We start from the raw sequence: 20697 nt of genomic DNA on the forward strand, positions 1-20697 counted from the left end.
CAGATCAAACCTGATTTGCAGGAACAGAGCTTTTATTTTTGTGAATTTTTCCAACCGGGTCAAACATGTTCAATACTTTTTATAATAATACGTCTGATAACAAGAAGGGCCCACAGTGGTGTGAGAGTTCAGCTCCGTCCACAGAAAGAAAGAAACCAGTAGCTAAATCATAGTGAGTATTAAACAGCGGTAGAAATGTTTCTAAGCTAGCGTCTTAATGCAGGAGGCTCCCGGTTTGGCTGTTCATGACGCAGGTTAGAAAACGTCAACCTGTGGTTTAAGTGAATTCCCAGCTGAGATGTGCTGGACGGGGTGTATAAGTATCAGACCTGACTCCTAACCACCGGGCTGCTTTGTTGACATGTTGCTAAGTGCTAACAGGTTGATTAAGAACATTAAAAAAAAAAAAGAAATTGCCAATCTTCCTCTACACCATGCCAGATAACCTGTCACCTGCTCCCCTGTTTGAACTACACACAGTGAATAATTGTTGAAAAGCTTTGCTCTCCAGATTGTTTCACCACATATCCACTCGTTCTTCTCTCCCATTTCGGTCCCGTCCTGTCTATGGCTGTGGAGGAGCTCCAAATTTAGAGCTCAGCTTGGTGACGAGGGCCATGATTTTGGGGTTGTTCTGATACTTGGAGATGTTGGCCGGGTTCTGGGCGACATCCTGGAAGGCGGCCATCACCTCAGGGTCCTGGAGTTGGATATTGGACAAAAATGGGGTCAACTTTGCTCACCCAGGGCATTTCCAAATCAGCTTAACAAAAACTGTTGGATGTTTTTTTGTTTTTTTTTAACCATAGGTCATATGGTGGTCTTACTGATTCAACAATGCATAACAGCCATGTGTGGCTGAATGATTTATGTCAGGAGTAGGCAACTCCAGGCCTCAATTGCCGGTGTCCTGCAGGTTTTAGATCTCACCCTGGGTCAATACACCTAAATCAAATGATTAGTTCATTACCAGGCCTCTGGAGAACTTCAAGACATGTTGAGGAGGTAATTTAGCCATTTGAATCAGCTGTGTTGGATCAAGGACACATCTAAAACCTGCAGGACACCGGCACTTGAGGCCTGGAGTTGCCTACCCCGATTTATGTACTGTTCAGCATAAGAACTTGATTTAAATCCAGACACACCAGCCTGTCTGGCACCAAGAACAATGTTGTATTGAAAGCCACTTAAATCACCAGTATGTTGCTCAGTCTGAACTTCAGTTTGTCATCTGGATCATGTCTACATGCCTAAAGGCTGCTGCCATGTGATCGGCTGACTAGACCAGGGGTCAGCAACCTTTAACATCCAAAGAGCCATTTGAACCCGGTTTCCATGAAAACGAAAACACTGGGAGCAGCAAATACTTTCTGACATCTAAAATGAAGATAACACTGTATATATTGTTTTTTACCTTTATGCTTTGTGTGAACAACTAAGGTGTGTTGCTTATGAAATCCATGAAGTGCTACAGAGAAAATTACATTTTATTTATGTAATTAACACATTTTGAACTCTTAAAGAAATATAACAAAAGGAAAGACACCCAGCTGAACTAAAATGATTCAGCAAATAAAAACTGTTGTGAGCCGCCACCCTTATTTGGGCTTTTGGATCCTTGACCTGACTTTTAAAAAAAATAACTGGAAAAAAAGCACTATGCTGCTAAAAGATGAAAAATAGATATTTGCAAAATTCTGCCTAAATATGTATTTTACCCGGTTAATGTGTCTGGCGGGGCGTGGTCTGCAGCGCCACTGCAGGGGAGGCGGACACACCTGAGCGGCACACGCAATCACGCCTCGCCGCCTTAACGTCTGTGCCATCTATGCTGTTGTGTTGGTGTGTGTCGGGCTGTGAGCTGCAAAGCTACAGCCGGCTGTATGCGTAAAGCAACCGTGAGTGAAAAGTGGTCAATAAAGAGAAGCTGAAAAGCCTGTTCATGCAAACATCGTCAGGTCTGCCGTGATATGTTTACAATGGGACTTCTGCTCCTGAACCTCTGCACACAGCATCTGCAAATCGGGGCTGTACGAAGTCACTTTCATCTTTACGCAGGACTGTAAGCTGTCATCTGTGAGGCGTGAGCAGTGTTTGTTTTTAACATAGTTCACGGTGGAGAATAGCTGCTGACATAATGTTAAAGGTGACATCAATGATTTTTAAATGTCAAAACGATGAGAATTTTTCCTAAACCAAGTAGAAATACAGTTTCTAGGTATCTGCCTTTATTGAGGTGCTGGCTACACTGTGCAGACAGCTTTGTCAGTGAGTAAAAATTAGAACAACAACTAAATTCATCTCCATGCTGCCCTAAAGGCTAAAATAATCATTTGTTACTGTGTGGAAAAACAACCAACCCACTCCTGAAGCTCCCTGGTCTAAGTGTGCGCATCAAAATTGTTCTATTAGCCGTCCTGTCTACAAGACTCTCCTCAGCACCGTGTTACGTGTTAAAATAACCAACCCTAACCATGGGACAGCTGTGATGTGGAGGACAGAGTTAGTCACCTTCATGGCATTAAGCAGCTCAGGATCTTTCAGGAGTTCACCTAGACCAGCCATGCCGGGACCAGCTCCGGCTCCACCTGGGAATCCGCCTGGGAATCCACCCGGACCTGCCAAGCAATGATTAGACTTATACTTGCACTTATGTGTCTAATAAATGGATGCATAACAGAACCCTGACATGAACACACAGCTTCACACATTGTTCTCACCCTGGACGTTGCAGACACGGGATGATCAATAAAACAATCAGTGTTTACAGGAGTATAAATTATGGGACTCCATCATAAGGCATTCGGCAGTAAAATGAGTTGCTTTTGCTCTCCTACCTGGGAAGAATCCTCCTCCAGCCTGTCGTGCTTCCTCTTCCTGTTGCAAAACAATGAATGAGACATTCATCAGTGTCATACAGTTTTTGGATTTTTTCACTCCTGGAAAATCTGTGGAATTCCTCCCAGCAACTCACCCTCTGAGCCCGTGCGTGCTCCTCTCTGGCTTTCTTTATCCGGTCTTGCTTCTCTTTGATCTCCTTCTCTTCTCTCTTGCGCTCATATTTGCGTCTGTGCTCTATGATTTTGTTGGCCTGAAAATTACAAAGAGTTCATCTGCATTAAGATCGTGTAAACAGATCAGGACTTTGCTGTTTAACTGCAACCTTCTACATATTGAACTACCTGCATTACTGTTCCCACCAAAAAAATGAAACTGTGGCAAAGCGTTTTTTAATCTTTCTGTTCACTTCACTATTACCTTTGGCTGGACCTCCTTCAGCATTGCACTGGCATCCTCATCATAGTCCAGTTTACAGGCTGTGGCCAGGTCCCTGGCTGCCTCCTCCCAGTGTCCCAGCAGCCTGCAGCAGGACAAACATCAATTTACTGACAATATTTGGTTTCCATTTCCAGTTACCTTCTTCAGAACTTTAATAACTCACATATTTAATCACTTTAGGACTTATATGGCTGCTTGAGTTAAAGGTATTTCTAAAAGCTCCTAAAAAGCCTTCAGTTGATCCAAAATGCTGCACCTGTAGCACCAACAGAGACTAGACACAGAGATCAAATTTCTCCCACATTAGCTTCTCTTCTCTGACTCACTGCTAAATCCATAATTGAATTTACAATCTTTTTCCTCACATATAAAACCCTGATCAATCAGTCCTCATCAAATCATCCTGTTACTCTCATAGAGCACTTCACTCTCACACTGCAGGCTTACTTGTGGTTTCTAGAAGTAGAATGGGAAGCAGAGCCTTCAGCTTTGAGGCCCCAGTTTGGATTCAAGAGACAGACACCCTCTGAAATATCCTTTAGTTAAGAAGCCACTACTGGGCAACATTACATTTTCTCTACTTTCATTTGTCATCATCTCCCTATGCACTCCTTTTTTTCCTTTTCCTTCACCCCCAACAAGTTTTTTTTTTAAATAAATAAAACCGAACTGAACTAATTGAATACAGTGAAGCAGAGCTGACAGAGATCTGCTTAACATCACCTCCCTTAATCTGACTCACTGAAGTGTTTTTGTCTGTTGTTGGTGCTATTTGGAGCATTTTTAAGGCCCCATTCACACAGGCCAAGAGGGAAAATGCACATTCCTCCATCTGTTTGGTGATTGGTGGTTGCTGAGGGCTGCTGGCTGTTGCTAGGTAAAAGAGGGTGCTGTACCAAAAAACCTTGTCACATGTAGTTTGCATGGAAGACATCAACTTGTCTGCAAACTTTAAAATTTTACTCTCCGACTGGTTGTGAAAGCTGAAAAAGTGTGACATGAACCAGAAATGGACAATATTCGCCTTCAAAATAAAAGCATGTCTTATCACTGCAAACATCATGAGCACTGACCAGCCCATTTAGGGGAGTAATTCAGGCCTGAATGATGCTTTTGCGGAAGTTTGGAATGAGAGTTTGGCTATGTTGCCTGTGCAGCAGAAGCTCTCTCGTACCTGTGAGCTTTCCCCCTCCACTTGTAAGGCTGTGCAGAGTCTGGATTGATGCTGATGGCTCTGTCACAGTCTCTTATGGCTGCGTTGGGTTTCTGCATCTGGATGTAGACACTAAAACGAAGAGAATAACCAGTTACACTCAAAGGCATTCAGAACAGACGGTATCTAAGGGAAGAAGAGGCGGTGGTTTCAAATGAAGGACACAGTGGACTCTCACCTTGCTCTCTTGGCATAGAGGATGGCAAGGCAGGGGTTAAGCTTGATGGCTTCAGTGAAAAGATCCAGAGCTTTCTGCAGATCACCTAAAATATATTTAAAATGAGACATTACAGATCATAGAGTCCTTTTAATTTCTTCTTCCATGTACAGGGAGAAGCATTCAGGAATTGCATTCACTGTTCATTGTAAACAGACCATCAACCCACCTTCTCCTAGAGCGTTAATGGCCTCCATCTTCTTCTCATTGGCCTGGTCCATCATTTCCTCTGTGACCTGTGGGAGAGTATGGATATCTATGCCTCAAGTCTCTCTAAAATTTAAAATATAGTAATTTCTCTGTCTCTGAATCTTAGTCAGGGGCTCAGCTTCCAACTAAGATAGGGTTAAATTTTGATTTAATGTATGTGCATAATTTTACCTCAATGTCTTCAAGCTCGCCCATATCCTGCGGGTCATCAATGTCTGGCTCGATCACTCCCTCTCTGTCGATTTCTGAGAAACCAAACACAAAAACATAACATAAATAATTAAGACGGGAGCAGTTTGTTCTATAACTTGGAGGGTAGACAATTACTCGCATCAGCATCCCTGCAGGACTGAACCATTATTGTTGGCGGGGAACGTTTACTCAGCTCCACACTAACTGAAATAAGCTCAATGAAATTATTGGTGTAGCTTAAAAACAGGTTAACAGCTAGCAAAAACTGCACCACATCTCAGCTACCAACAAGGGATATAATGTAAAAACATTCTATGTTGGGATGTTACACCAATTTTTATGTGACCACATCAGAACTGTTACATATCAGTGAGCTATTTTTCTGCACATGCGTCCAGCCACATCTCCACTGTGCTCCATCTGTCGATAGCATTAGCTTTTTCAGCCTGGATGGAAAAAATTCTATCCTGATCTGAAATGGCTCAAGTTGAAGCCAATTGGACTTCTTTTGGGTTTCACGTCTCATCCAGTAAGCCCCTTCAGCTCTAAAAGCTCACGGGATTGTCAGCGTGGAAACACGAATGGTGGTTAAATCAAAACTGGATGTAGACTGCCTCCTGTTCTCTGTCCAAAATGTGAACATTAGAATCCTCAGGAGAGCATCCTTTGTCCTTTAAAGGCAAACATACAGCCCAGTCTCATCCTGTAGAAGAGGTGTTGTGCCATGTGGCTGTGGAATGGTCGCTCTCATGTCTATAACCAAGCACTCCTCTCTGCACTGAGTTGTTTAGCTAGGGTTTTTGTCTGAGTGTGTGGCTGGGTCTGAAGTGCCGTGGATGACAGCGTTATTCTCCCAGTCACTGTGCTCCTCACTGGTTGATGCTTCAGGTTCTTTTCGGTGCATTTTTGGTGACTTGATAAAGGCCCAGTTTGGATATCTTTTAATATGTTTATGTCTGTGTGTTTTCCCCGGCATCCTCCTTGGTGAACTTAATGTTTGTATCCTGATGGTAACTGTTCAAGTAATTTCTCTTTAGTATTCTTACTTGATTCTTGTGTTAACTCCCTCATTGTTATAGTTTAGAAATATTTAGAATAAGGAATTTAGATGATTGCGGGTAAGCTCTGAGTCTGTTTCAGTACTAAATAATGATGTTAAAATGCTTTAATAGGATGTAAATAGAAGTGTTTTCTGTTTATTTATAATTAATTAAAACATTCATTGATAAATAAAGGACTAGCAGTTAAAGTGTACTCTATTAAAAAAAATCTTCTGTAAATTGTGTTCATTATTTCATTTAATCTATTAAATTTACAGCATGTAAATCAAAGCTCCAGGCTGTCATGAAACAAAGTGTTGAGTGGGGCATACAGTACCTATTTCACTCTCCTCGCTCTCAGACGGCACAGCAGGCGCAGGCGCAGGCTCAGGCTCAGGCGGCGAAGCTGCGGTGGGTGGAGGGCCACAGGGACAGCCACCCTACAAGTCCGAAAGCACGCTTTGTTACGATGAGGTGTAATTTCTGACATTAGCATGAAGTAAAAGGCAATTAAATAATATTTTAGGCATCACCTGGCATGAGTCACTTGTCTTGGGTGGTGGAGGGATTGTTGCACCCATGCTGCAAAACAGAACAATAAAATAAACACAAAACATTAAATTTTAAGACATTGTTTTGGAGGAAAAGCCTAAACAGATATTGCAACAGGGTTACTTCACCTGAACATATTGCTTAGTTAATTTCTCAACATTTTAGTGTAATCAAATCATATACACCATCAGATTTAAAGTTACGTCCCTCTCCTTGGTACCACTTCACTGAACCACAGCATCTAAAACTGCAAAAAGTGAGCTTAAATTGAGTAAAACAAGCAGCGCACAAAGTAAGGCCACTTTAATGATCCCTGGGTCGCTGGTTTCTGATGATGATTTTGAGATCACATCCTGTGTTGCGAGACCCAATCTTTGTGGCGTGTTGGCCGGTTCTGCACCTCTTGAGTTTTGTAACTTGGTTCGTTGCCCCGCAGAAGTCGCAGGTTGTTTGAAGACACAAGTGTACGATCGTGTACTGACGCCCGGAGGGAGATATTGCAACTGTTTGAAAACGTGTGTAGAAAGAATCAACCCCCCCCCCTAAAAAAAGACACTCAACAAAGTCTTGGCTTCAAGTTTTGACTCCTTCTCTTTCTTATCGGCACTTGTGATGCGATATTGTCGGAGCCCTAACAACTATCATTTAGGAAAATACTGCAGCGACTTTTTCATGGCTTAACAACCAGTATAAGCCTGTATCTGTGTGATGACGGTACGGAGTGAGCAAAGCGATCACAGCGGACGATATATTGGCACCTTAAAACATTCATTCCGTGAACTTTGATTTGAGATTTTGGCCCACATGCCTCTATGATAATAATTGTGAGGACAGATGCTGAGAAGGTGTACTCACTAGCCCCTTACCCTACCTAACCCTATTTAACCTGTCCCAAACCTTTAAAGACCATTCTTTTATCCCCACAGGAAGTTGTGTCAGACCCCCAACAATAATAGTGGGCTCCTGGTGAGCCCAAGAGTGTAGTAAAACAAAACCTGTATTCAAATCAATCAGAAAACTAATGATTTGTAGTTAGGTGTTAAAAAATTAAGTTAGAGCTCAGCAGCACACACATATATCAGATCTGTCCTTTGGTGGGTGTCTGAATACTAGTAGTCTAGTTTTTAATGTTTTGGCTAATTGGTTTTTAATTCAGTTTTTCCAAGCAGTTTATTTCTAAAAATTCTCAGCAGCACAGACAAAAGTCTGCTACTTTAGTTAAAGTTACAGTGCTGAAAATCTCACCACCAGATGTCAGTCTTTTGCAGACTGCAGTCAACTGATTTCAGCTTGTTTTTAAACCCCCCCAATTCAAGTGCATAATCCCATCGAACTTCTGCAGGACAAACAACTGACTGCAGTTCATCTGTATTGAGTACAGGCTGTCAGTCAGCTGTTTACCTCAGTTGTCAATGTGTTTCTAGGTCTATTTACACTGGAGGCAGCTGTAAAACTGTGAAAGCTTTGAAAGAGTCTGAAACGAATCGCTTTCTTCAGATAACAGTGTCACTGAGGTTTGTTTATCACATGGAACAGCGATTTTTAGGACACAAGAGACTAAAATTACCTGGCATAATGTTAGCTTATAACCAACTTTTGTTGTTTAGCCTGCTCATTGTCTGCTCAGGAGGGTCGCGTGTCTAATCGGCTGACAATACCCAACTGTGACAATATCAAGAATAAATAAGCACGTTTATGCACGTTTCTGTGTGTTAGACCTCTCTGAGTTCAATTTAGGAGATGAGGCTTGAGGTGAGGAGCAAGAGGATGATGTTTTATTAAGATGCCATCGTGCGTTTTTCACTTCTTTGGTGAAGGGGACCGATAAAACCTAGGTGTAACTTTTCATATCTTGAGTGGGAAGGCGCAGACACAAATTAAATCTCACCTCCACCGTACGCGAACGCTTACGATTTCTCTGCGGCCTCTGACGTATGCTGCTGGTCTCTACCCACATACAGTGATGTACATGTCAGTCACTGTATTCAAGTTTGCAGGGTAACATGGCGGCTTCCATAAAGTGACACCTGCTCCTCTGTATTTTTTTAAGAGAACTAATTAGTTTATGAGAACCTCAATTTGTTGGAAATGTAATTACACACTAATCGATGCATATTCTTAAGCACAATATCTTTTTATATTAAACAAACTCAAAAAAAATAAGTGACTGCACCTTAAAAATATATACAAATAATAGTACCACAGTCCGAGCTGTTCAGATGAAAAAACAAAACAGTTTTCTGCATTGCAGAGTTGAGGTATTAACATCAACGGAAGCAAAACCACCTCTGGGGTTTTAATTTAACAATTAGTTGTGTTGTGAGGCTTTGCTTTGTGCACCCTACGGTGGGGGGGCCGTGTTCTTTACCGTTAGGTGGGCGGAACAGGGCATGTGGTCAACTCTACAGTCTGTTTCAGATCTCACCTAAGCACTTGTTTTGGCATTATGAAAAAAAAAAAAATCATCTGTGATTCCTTAAACCAGGAAGACCAGCATTAGACAATGGCTTCCCACTGTTTTTAGCAACAGGTAAGTTCCCAGTGTACTGACTTTAGCAGCCACGTCCGGAAGAAGCCCATCTCTGGAAGGTGCAGGATCCCGGGATTAGTCTCGCACAACTGCACGAAGCCTTTCAGCTCGGCCACTTTCCGTGGGTCCATGCTGCAGTTTCACGTCCACCAGACGGAGCTCTAGGTGCAGGGGGAAACCAGAGAGGAAAAACAATCAACAGCTTAGCAAAGTCCGGAGTTGTGTTTAGCTGCACGTAAACAAATGACAGCATCCGTAAGCTAGGTATGCTAACGCACAAGGATTGAATGAGCGTGCGCAGTAACCAGCTCCACAGTTCAATATAAAACCAGCACCAAGCGCTACTGAAGCTTTATAAATGAACCAACCACGCAACGCCTATGAGTATTGACTGTTTCAGGGGTCGTAGGTCAGAAGTTTCTAGAAATGTGAATTCATCTGTGACGCGGCGACCGTTTGACGCATAATAACGTCGTTAGCTTGCTGCACCGCGGGCCATGATTAATGAAAATAGTTCGTAGATGCAAACATTATTTTCAGGAATAAAAGCAAACTCACCCTGCCGAAGATATGCCTAACTGACAGTTAAGGAAAAAACACACAGAAGAAGCCTGCAGTCGATGTTATTACTATAATACACCTTCACCGACAGTGGCGTCGCTCCTGGGTTTTCATTCAGGCGTGTTATCGGACAGACCAAGGGGGTAAGGGTGGTGTGTGCCCTGAGCATGGCCTGACAGAAACGGTTCCGCTTCACAGCGCGTGCGAATCAACTCTGCTCCCCCAAACTTTGTAAACCCTAGAAGTACGAGATTATTTCATTAGAGGGGTTAATGAACCCAAGTAGTAAAAATGTTAACATTATTTTCTTCTTATATAAATATCTGTAAATAGAAATATTAAAAAATAATATTTAATATAAATATATATATAAATATTTAATATTCTTTCTACTGACATAGTGAACAGCATTTCCTGTAGTTGTACTGGATCATTTTAATATAACAGTGCATTTAGATTTTTTTTTTACTAGTCATGGCTGTATCAGCATCGTGACAATAATAATAAATAAATTAATAAGCACTTTAACAGGCAAACAGTCACAAAGCGCTGTATACAAGAAGAGGAACATAAATACGAAAAGTTAGTGCAATAATAGGCAATAAAAACATACAAACCCATCCCACCTTGAACCTTGTCTCGTTATTCCCTGAAATGTCACGCTCAGGGTTAAAATGCACAGGCAGCATGTTACCTCATCATTGAGTGGGCCAGTTTTCCCGGAGTCTAGCCTCCCAGGCAGCAACGCGCCTGACGGTTTAGGCACTTTCATTTTCAAATCATATACGCTGAATTTCATAGTGTAAATCGCTAATAAATATACACGTATTTGTTGTTTCTACCATGTAGTAGAAATGCTAGAAAGAAGCTCCTGTAATATTCTACTTTTTTTTTTCTTGTTGTAAGTTAAAATCATACTAAATAATAGAGTGACAGTGTTGTGCTGGTTTCTAGTTTAGTAGTTTATTTTTTTTTATGAGAGAGCAATGTTTGTGACTTGTTTTTACAAGCTGATGGTGTATTTTATGGAGGACATACAGTGCCTCAATGAATCAAATAAATACATCATTCAGTAAATAATAAAATCTGATAATTAATTAAAATATGAAATAATACATTAAATAAATCTATACATAATTAATTGAAATATCAATCATGCCATTTAAAACATTTAATAATTTATTTGTTAACAATTTTAATTAATTACATTTAATTAATTGTTTAACTAGTTATTTGATTATTTTTGGCACTCGATAGCCTCCATTTTATTGAGTGTACAAATGACTAAAATAAAAGCTGCTTGTAGTCGGTTCAACAAGTAGGAAAGGGAGAGGGTTCCGCTTCTCTACCTGGGAAACCAAACTCAGGGAAGCAATTCTCATGAACTACAAACGAGCGTGGCTAGCAGACGTGAGAATAGCGAGCTAGCTAGGTGTAGCTGTCATTCAGGGTACATATAACTGCTGGAGGAGAGACTGTTAACCTCGGTAAGTGATAATAAGTTACTTCAGAGTGTCTCTGTGAATATGAGTGCTCGGTAGTTCGCTGACTGTCACACTTTGTTCCGCAGGGGAGCGACATGCTGTGACTGATCGGTGTCCTCAAGTTGCAGCAACAATGTTGCTCTCAGCGAGCGCCTTGGTGAGGACCGCTGTCAAGCTGATGCCACGGACCTGGAGTGGAGGTTAGAGACAGTAACTTTACAATCACTACAATGACATTACTGTGCAAAAGTCCTGAACCATGCCTCTCTTATGTACATGTTGGGTGGGAAATGGGAAAAAAACCCGTCTAGAGAGACAGTATATAAGGCAATAACAGAGCTTGAATAATTCTAACCAGCTTGAAAGTCAATATTTGGTACGACCGCCTTTATTCTTCAACACAGTCTAATGTCTTTTAGGCAGCCTTCTTGTCATTTCATTAAGTAATCTTCAGGAGTAATTTTCCAGGTTTTTTGAAGGAAATTTAAAGCTCTTCTCTGGATGTTGGTTTTGTTCTGTTCTCTTTCAACATGATCCCACACTGCTCCAATAATGTTGAGGTCTGTGCTCTGGGGAGGCCAATGTGTGTTTTTCTAGGTATGCTTTTACTGCATTGGTAGTGTGTTTGGGATCATTATCATCCTGAAAAATCAATCAGACACTTTCCAGATAGTATCCGGTTGTTAAGTGATGACGTATAAACCCTGTTTCCATTAAGGCTGGTGTCTTTTAAAAGTGTTTGTATTGTGTTCAGTTTAATCTGAACAAGCCCTTAAAATAGTCAGTGATCACTGGTTGATCACCTCTCTGGGTTTTTATTACCGCCATTTGTCTGCAGCACGTTGTAAAGCTCAGTTGATTTAAACCAGCTTATTGTTTGGGAGCCGCCAAATATTTTAATGTGTCAGAAAAGTATCACTCTGAGGCTAACGAAGATTTGAATGGGTGCATGAAGCTGTTGTTCATAGCAAGTAATCCAAACTATGCAGCAGGATATCAGTGACTAACCACGTGCTGGGGATGGATCATCACAGGCGTTCTGCTGACTGAAGTTTGGTCCATTTTCAGTGTCTTTTTCCTGTTGTACGATTGCATTTGTCTTTGCCCATTGGGGTCTCTCACATTAACTTTCATTGAGAGCAAAAAAGTTTGCGTTCATCCTCCAACTTCACTGTGCTAATGTGTTTTTATTTTCCATATCAACCATAGCTCTGTCAGCTAGCCCAATTTCAGTAACCTTACAAACATTGCTGCTGTTTAGTTTTCTGTCTTCATGCATGTCCAAAGTGACTGCTGCGCTGTACTTTTCATTTTTCAGGATAACTCAGTCAGAATATGGTGTATCATCTTTGGATAGAAACTAGCGAACTTACTCCCCACTAACCTCTAACTTCATAAATCCTGTTTTTCATGGATGCCTGAATCTTAAACTTGATTGTTGCATCTGGTAGAGCAGCCACACTTTTTACTTCATTACAAACTAAAGAATTTTGGCACTTTTTAGCTCCTAGTGATGCCGCAGTGTTTGTTTGAGTTGAAGAGGAGTTTGGACCCTGAAACGGCGAATGACGTCAGACTTAAAAGGCAGATTGCATGGTAGATCAAAGTCTGATGGTACTTTTCTGCATTCATAATTCCATCAATTTTGACAAGATCCCCAACACCACTGGCTTAAATGCAACTCCAAACCATGATAGAGCCTCCACCCTGTTTTACAGATTGCTGTAGACACTCACTGTTGCACCTCTCTCTTGACTTCCCCTGTACGTACTGATGACAGTTTGAACCAGAAATGTCACATTTGGATTCAACACTCCATCAGACCTGTTGTCACTGATTTTTGGTCAAGTTCTTGTGTAATTTGGCATCCCTCAACCTTCCACTGAGACCATTTCTAATGACCCTTCAGTGAACAGTAGGTGGATCAACAAAAGGTTCTTATGGACACAGCCACCCCTGTGCGTCTTCATTTGGCTCGAAACTTTTGCACAGTACTGGAGCTTAGATCCACTGAACTGAACTGGCATGTAGTTACAATGCCATGATTTTTTTTTTCTTCTTCCTGATTTATTTATTGATTATGTGTCCCATTTATGTGGTTTAGCTAATGAATGTGCAAAGATGACCTGAGAAAATACAAAATGTGGTCCTTAAATGAAGGTTTAATTTAAAAAAAAAAAAAAAAAAGTTAAATTGAAATTGCACTCCGCTTTCCAAAAATGTGGTTAATTAATCACAGTTCATGATTTAGCAAAATACTTTTTCACATTGGGTCAGGTAGGGGTTTTTTTTCTCCTTATTAAATAAAATATTCACTTAAAACTGAATTTTGTATTTACTCAGGTTATATTTTTCTAATTAAAAAAACAAATGTGTTTGTTGATGAGCTTGATGATGATGTGTACCGACTATGCGGAAAACGAAGAAATCAGGGAAATGCTTTTTCACAGCACTGTACTGATGGGCTACTCTAACTTCACCATTGCTTCAACCTGTAAAATACAGCATATGTTGATGCTCAGATAATAAATATCTAATAAAGTCATAATAATTTAACGTTGTCCAGCGCCGCTGTGCTTTTTACTTGTTTATATAAAGGTATGTTTTGTAATCGCTCTTTTAAAAAAATGTAACTTCAAACCTTCACCACCAGTGGGCAGCGATTTACCCGTCGGTACACTGAAATACTTTCTGATGCGAGACGCTGCTCTATGCTGATAAAGCTGCTGTGACGCAACTTATTGGTTTGCGAAGCCTGGAGCTGATCGTTGTCACTCCCCCCCACCTCTAGGTGATTGCTAAATGAGCCCCCCCCCCCCCCCCCTTTTTTTTTTTTAATGGTTTTGTATGGATAAAGTTTTACATATTGGCTGAAATCAGACACACCGTAACTGAATACATATGTATAATATTACATTTGCGCTAGTTTTACACTTTAAAAAAATCTGTTAATGTCACAGGGCTTAGATCACTCCCCAATTTTAATAGTCAGTTGTCCCATGACATCCTGTTGTTACCTAGTAACATGAGCAAAAGGTAAGTAGGTGGGAGATAATAGATTGTTAATGCAACTGATTTCTCTCTCTATCTCATTTTGAAGACACCCACTCGTCCCACTGATATGTTGCATGAAACCGTAAAGACAGCCAGACTTCTACCCAGTAAATAATCATCGGGATGCTTTGTAGTGGCCTGAAAATTGCTATAAATGGGGTTGGGTCTTTTTTTTTTTTTTTTTTTTAAACTTTTACTAACGTTTAGTACCGAACTCTAAAATTGTTTAAAAAGATGCATGAGAAAAAACTACTATATTCAATACTCCAGCATCGCCCAGCGGACAGAACTGATATAACTTTGCTTTAGTCAAACTGAACTGACCAAAGCACCTGTTTACAGTCTGTGTGTGTTTCTGTCTGCAGGATGTATTTGGTGCCTGTGCAGAAACATTTCTGTGAAACCTGGCGGGTTGAAGCCAAAGACGGTTCCACCTCGTTACCTTGGCCAGCCCAGTCCTTTCACTCATCCGCACCTCATCAAACATGGTGAGTATTGTTTACAGTGGACAGCTGATCTTGTAAAATGTCATTTCTTAATTTATTTCTTTAAGGAAAGCATGCTTCTCCTCAGGTGAGGTAACCCCAGGTTTGAGCCAGACGGAATATGAGCTCCGCAGGCACCGACTGGCCTCGCTTATCGAGGCTCAGGCCGAAAGACTCGGACCTTCTGCTTCCTCCAGCACCCATGTGGCCATCATTTTGTCTCACCCAACTAGATACATGACCAATGACATCCCTTATCCCTTCCATCAGAACCAGGTGAGCACTTGCTTTCAAGTTGCATTCAGTTCAGAATTCTTCAGAAAGGAGAAAAAATTGGATTTTGCTCTTCTTCCTTTTCCTGGGTGAAATTCCTGGGTAAGTTTTTACTAATTCATCTCAAAACACGTGTTCCTCAGGATTTCCTCTACCTCAGTGGTTTTCTCGAACCTGACAGTGCCTTGGTTCTTCACGGGAAGGGTCAACCAGACCAGGCTATTTTGTTCGTCCCTCGCAGAGACCCGGGGAGAGAACTGTGGGACGGACCGCGGTCTGGGAAGGACGGAGCAGCTGCTTTGACTGGCATAGAGAGAGTTCATAGCATAGAAGAACTGGGTGTTGTACTCAAGAGCCTGAAAGGTGGGTGCATGGGAGTGGCGGGGGGGGGGGTTACTCTTTGCAATCCTGCGGAGAGAAAAAAAAAAGTGTTATGGTTCATTCCTACCAGATCACTAACTGCCATATCTTTCTCTGAGAAAGGAAAAGGAGGCCCAATGGTTTTGGGTGGTCAGTCTGAATTACGCATGTTGCTTGAATAAAGAAGCAAAGTGACACTGCTTCAGGGTCTTTCACAAACCTTATTATCGCAGGAATATATATGGATGGATGGATGGAGTGTTCTGGAAGCAAAACTTCTGCCCAGGAGTGGTGGCCCTATCAAATTAACCTCAAGGTCAGAAAATCTGCAAAAGACCCACAAGTTTCTTGCTTGTACAGTTTGGGGGGAATTAGGTTTATAATGATGCAACAAGCCACACGTTTGGCATTATGGCCATAATACACAGCACAGGGGAAAACCAACCACAGCATATCAGCACAAGCACTTCGTATCAACTGTCAGCACGGTGAATGGGCTCATTTTCCAGCCACAGGACTCGGGCACCTTGAAGTCATTGAGTTGACAATGAACTCCTCTTCATACCAAAGTATTCTCCACGCAGACAGGAGGCCCTCTGTGCAGCAGCTGAAGCTTGGCACAAATTAAGCCATGCATTAGGACTATGATCCCTAACAGCAAATGGGTGAAAGAGAAAAATCAAGGTGTCAGTCAGACCTCACCTGACAGGCCTAGACTCGCCTCAAGTCCAGACCTCAGCACAACTAAAATGCTTTGGTGGAAGTTTAAGAGAGCTGTGCATAAATGAATGCCCACAAACCTCAATGAGGTGAAGCAACGTTTCTCCACAATTATGTAAGAAACTGATAATTGAGGTTATTGCTGCTGAGGTGGGTTGCTCTTCATCTTCATAAACGAAGAGCAGGTGTACTCAAAACTTCACTAGAAGCAATAAATAAGGATTCTAGAGTTGTGCAATGTGTGACCTGTTGATTATTGTTCTGTGTTCACATTTTTTTGGCTCTGCACCTGCGGATCTGCATGGATTCTTTTGTCCTTCAACTGTAAAATGCTAATGGGGTATTGTCATCAGCCCATTGAACAGCCGGGTGGATGTGATAACTTAAGAGTGAGGCAAAGTAGGATTTACAAATTGATACCATAGGTGCATCTACTCAAAATCTGGGATGAGTATATAATATAATTTTATTGACTGATGTGAAGACGTTCTTTTTGACAGGACGGTAGTAAAGAAAGATGGAACGTGTGTGGTAAATAAAAATGCAGTTGTTGGATAAATGCTTTCCTATTTCAGTGCCAAAACTTTTCATTTAGGTATTAAAATGTTTTTCTTTTTTTTTTTTTCTATTTAGCTCTTTTATCACTTCAAATTCACTCTTAGCATTTCTGTCTTCTCTGATCCTCTTCCAGGCACTATGCTGTGGTACGACACTTCTCAGCCGGCTCACTCTCAGCTCCACCAGGCTCACGTGTGTCCCGTTCTGGAGGCGGGGCCGACACCACGCACTCTCAGACCTCTCATACACTCTCTCAGGGCCCTCAAAAGCTCAGCCGAAGTGGCTCTCATGCAAGAAGCGGGTCGAATCACGGCACAGGTTGACGTTTAAATTGGTTCTTGTGAAGCTCTTGAAGACTCCAAGTGAATGTTAGATTTATGAAGTGTACTTGCAGCAGCTCATATTGTTATCTTTCAGGCTTTTAGGAGGACAATGGCTCTGTCTCAAGGAGATGTGGATGAAGCTGTCCTGTTTGCTAAGGTGACTTCTGTGATGACCTTTGTCTTCACTGCCTTTACGTGTGCGAGCAGTCATTATCTTTGTGTCTTTCATTGATTAGGCTCATGATGTAATTATTAGAACAGTAAGTGTTAGTTTATTGATTTTTACAGTTGGAGAAGCAGCTTTGAAATTTTCCAAATTTCCCTCCTAATTTCACGAATCTGCTTTAAAAGAGCAGGTATGGAACTCCAGAGAGTTGTACCTTAAACTGAAAATGCTGTTTAAGTCTTACAGTGTCTACTTTATTTGTTACGTACTGTACTGTGCAAAAGTCTTGAGCCTCCCCTCCATTCTTTGTATTTAACATAACCTTTTTTCCAGTTTGATTTTGAGAATCGGATCCATGGTGCTAACTTTCTTGCGTACCCTCCTGTGATTGCTGGAGGAAATCGAGCTAATACTCTGCACTACATAAATAACAACCAAATAATCAAGGTAATTACTCCATGAACACGTCAGAGGACACAGATATTCCTGAGAATAATTACTTTACATGTATTTAAGTAGCATATATGACTCATTACGTTTTGCTCCCTCCTCTTTGTCTCCATCAGGATGGTGAGATGGTGTTGCTGGATGGTGGTTGCGAATACTTTGGTTATGTCAGCGATATCACTCGAACGTGGCCAATAAATGGAAAGTAAGTAAGCTGATTACCCTTAAAATATTTGGTGCCAACTGTTTACAGAAGTGATAGTTTGTTTAATGAGCTCATAAATATGGAGAGTTTATGCCCTCAGGAAGGACACAAAAGCTTTTTCAATATGGGGATCTGAAAAATTACCTACCACAGTGCGTATTGGCTTGCATAGCAACAGATGATCTAGTGTGGCAACCCTTAATAGAACCAGACATTTGTTTAAAAAAATAAAAAAAGGGGTGATCTAGCTTTTGGAAATGAGAGAAACTAAACTACAAAACTACAATCGCTGATTGTAGGTTTCAATCCTTTACGCCTTGAGTTGTGGCAGAAGTTCTTTTCCATCTGTTATCATGACTTCGCTAACGATAGAGTGAAGTTCCCATTTGTGCATCGCAGCCCATGAGTCAGTGTACAGTGTAAATTTGTCAAACTTCATTTTACATCCAGGTTTATTTAGTCATCTATTTGTTCCAAGTATTTGTTTCCAGAGTGCATGTGTTAATAAAGGTGGTTCACATCACCTCCAATCCTGGTTTGGTGATCGTGGTATTCAACTTTAAACTTCATTTTATCTGATTTCTAGAATTTAGGTCCCTTAAATTAAAGAAACTGTAGTCTGTTTTTGAAGGTTGATCAGTTCCAGTCACAGAAATAAACGTTTTGGTTTTTTTTGTGTTCAATACTAGATTCAGTCCTGCACAGATTGAGCTCTACGAATCCGTCCTGGAGGTCCAGCGTTCCTGTTTATCTCTTTGCTCTCCAGGCGTCAGTCTGGATCACATCTACAGCACCATGCTGGCTCTGCTGGGACGACAGCTTAAGCGGCTTGGCATCCTCGGGGCCAGTACCAGCGATGCTGAGGCGCTAAAGGTAATAATTGGAAAAACGGTGGGTGCCCAGATTGGTTGTGCACTTCATATTTAATGAGGCTCATCTGCACAGTGTCATGGTCCCTAGAGGAGGAGTCCGGACAAATCGTACTTTTCCTCAGAATTTTTACACATGCAGTGGACTTCAAGTGGTCGTCAAAGAAGTATAACAGGAATAACTACTCTGTTGTCGGGTCTTCGGCTGTCCGTATCTGCAACAGAGTATAATTTAGGCTTCAGAAGGAATGCTGGCGTTATATTCTTATGAAGTCAGATTTCCCTTTCAGTATTACAGGTGATATCTTGTGTCGGTAGTTACTAAAGCTGGAGCTTCAATTCAACATTTCAAAAAGTTTTTTTTTGTTTTGTTTTTTTTGTTTTGTTTTTTTGTGTGCAGACCAGATGACCTAATCCAGAGGATTCCTCTCAGGTCCATGCTGGACTTCCATTCATCTTTTATTTTGGTGTTTTAAGTGCTTTTTAATGTGGTTGTGCTTTGTTAAGGTTTATGTGAGGTTTGACTTTAGTAGAACCACTCGTCTGACTGCTGCAGCCTTTTTAACTATTTATTTATTTAAATTCCAGGCTGCAAGGCAGTACTGCCCCCACCACGTTGGCCATTACCTGGGCATGGATGTCCACGACACTCCTGAACTATCTCGCTCGCAACCTCTTCAGCCAGGAATGGCCATCACCATAGAGCCAGGTTTGAAATCCACACGGTTGCACCTGCATGTAAATGTTCTGTCCCGTTACCGTTACGGCTCACATTGTGTCTTGCTGCAGGGCTATACATCTGTGAAGACAACGACCAAGCGCCGAAGCACTTTCGAGGTCTGGGTGTCAGGATTGAGGATGACGTGGTTATCAGAGAGAAGGGAGGACCTCTGATTCTGTCCTCTGACGCACCAAAGACCATCGCTGATGTAGAGCGGGCCTGTGCACAGAGATAGAGCAGGGAGAGAAAGAGAACTGACCGAGTGCTACTCACTGCTATCTGTTTATATCCTGAGACTCAGGGCCGTGGTGCATTACAGGTGGGAGCACACAATAAGACTTTAGTTTTTAAGTCACAACAACCTGTTATCCTCACTACTCTGTCTATGAAATACTGGCTGCATTAGAGCAACTCAGCTCCAAGACATAAAACCAAACAGCCAAACATAAAGTTGCAATTCTTTATTTACAAAAAAAGGCAGATTACAGATTCTATCAGTGAGCCAAATCTGACACTAAAGCCTAAATCAACATCTACAAACAACAGCTAACATCCAGCTACCACAAAAGTATTTTACGTGATAAAACCGGTTTGATTCTCACCATGTTTTCTGAACTATGGTTCATTTTCATATCTCACTGAAGAAGTTGCACACAGAAGTGCATAATTGTTTTCCAACTCATACTGCAGTACAAAGGATCCAAAAACCTGAGTACTGAAAAGGCTGCTCGTCATAAATCTGGAGTTACTGTGATGTCTTCATTAATCTGCTGAATGTGAAAAAGGTCACAAGAGTGTCAGTGTGTGTTGGATTTTGTTTTTCTTTTAGCAGAGAGGAGAGTTGTGTTGTTTTCTAAATTATTGTGTATTAAAATATTTCCAATATTTCTTTCATAACTAATAAATTCAATGGGTTTAACTTGGGTTACTTATGGAGGATGTTTTGTTGGTCGATCATAGTGAGAGATGACATTTCCTTCACTATATTATAAGGGTCAGTTGTCCCCTTATGTCTTGGACAAAAAGGACAGTATTGTAGGACCATTCATTCAATTCAGTTTTTATCTACATGGTGTCAAATCACGACAGAATTCGCTTCAATGTGGTTTATATTGTAAAGTAAAGACCCTACAATAGGCAGGAAGAAAGTTTAAGCGATACCAGACTGTGGACAGACCAGCCCTAATTCAATGCTTTATCAAAAATGAAAGTTTTAAGCCTAATCTTAAAAGTAGAGA

The 20697-nt window shown here is 41.3% G+C and overlaps 2 protein-coding genes across 4 annotated transcripts; one reads left to right on the forward strand and one right to left on the reverse strand.

The window, feature by feature from the left end:
• Positions 1–11: 11 nt before the first annotated feature.
• st13 (ST13 Hsp70 interacting protein) lies at positions 12–9983 on the reverse strand. Of its 3 annotated transcripts, none has more exons than XM_026165631.1 (13): positions 9792–9983; positions 9255–9394; positions 6685–6733; positions 6489–6591; positions 5091–5164; positions 4879–4945; positions 4671–4755; positions 4454–4564; positions 3259–3361; positions 2975–3091; positions 2838–2877; positions 2512–2618; positions 12–700 (listed from the first exon to the last, which is right to left on the reverse strand). In XM_026165631.1, the coding sequence occupies exons 2-13, from the start codon at positions 9362–9364 to the stop codon at positions 566–568; spliced, it is 1101 nt and encodes a 366-aa protein (XP_026021416.1). In that variant the 5' UTR covers positions 9365–9394; positions 9792–9983; the 3' UTR covers positions 12–565. The 3 variants fall into 3 exon arrangements, with proteins under 3 accessions (XP_026021416.1, XP_026021418.1, XP_026021417.1); XM_026165633.1 differs by lacking the exon at positions 9792–9983 and adding an exon at positions 9602–9705; XM_026165632.1 differs by lacking the exon at positions 9792–9983 and adding an exon at positions 9512–9582.
• A 1121-nt stretch (positions 9984–11104) lies between these two features.
• On the forward strand, positions 11105–20383 carry xpnpep3 (X-prolyl aminopeptidase 3, mitochondrial). Its single transcript, XM_026165621.1, has 12 exons — positions 11105–11281; positions 11365–11478; positions 14698–14820; positions 14906–15093; positions 15234–15453; positions 16862–17046; positions 17146–17208; positions 17551–17664; positions 17784–17869; positions 18559–18742; positions 19327–19447; positions 19528–20383. Exons 2-12 carry the CDS (start codon positions 11412–11414, stop codon positions 19692–19694), a joined length of 1518 nt encoding a protein of 505 aa, XP_026021406.1. The 5' UTR covers positions 11105–11281; positions 11365–11411; the 3' UTR covers positions 19695–20383.
• Positions 20384–20697: the final 314 nt, after the last annotated feature.

Source organism: Astatotilapia calliptera, chromosome 4, assembly GCF_900246225.1.
Source record: "Astatotilapia calliptera chromosome 4, fAstCal1.2, whole genome shotgun sequence".
In the NCBI taxonomy this organism is placed as follows: Eukaryota; Metazoa; Chordata; class Actinopteri; order Cichliformes; family Cichlidae; genus Astatotilapia; species Astatotilapia calliptera.

Coding starts and splice junctions, on each gene's coding strand:
- st13 (XM_026165631.1), bottom strand. CDS start 9,364: ATGGACCCACGGAAAGTGGCCGAGCTGAAAGGCTTCGTGCAGTTGTGC. Junction 6,734..9,254: donor TTCCGGACGTGGCTGCTAAA/GTCAGTACACTG, acceptor TCTGTTTTGCAG/CATGGGTGCAACAATCCCTC. Junction 2,878..2,974: donor AGCACGCACGGGCTCAGAGG/GTGAGTTGCTGG, acceptor GTTTTGCAACAG/GAAGAGGAAGCACGACAGGC.
- xpnpep3 (XM_026165621.1), top strand. CDS start 11,412: ATGTTGCTCTCAGCGAGCGCCTTGGTGAGGACCGCTGTCAAGCTGATG. Junction 11,479..14,697: donor GCCACGGACCTGGAGTGGAG/GTTAGAGACAGT, acceptor TTCTGTCTGCAG/GATGTATTTGGTGCCTGTGC. Junction 19,448..19,527: donor GGCCATCACCATAGAGCCAG/GTTTGAAATCCA, acceptor GTCTTGCTGCAG/GGCTATACATCTGTGAAGAC.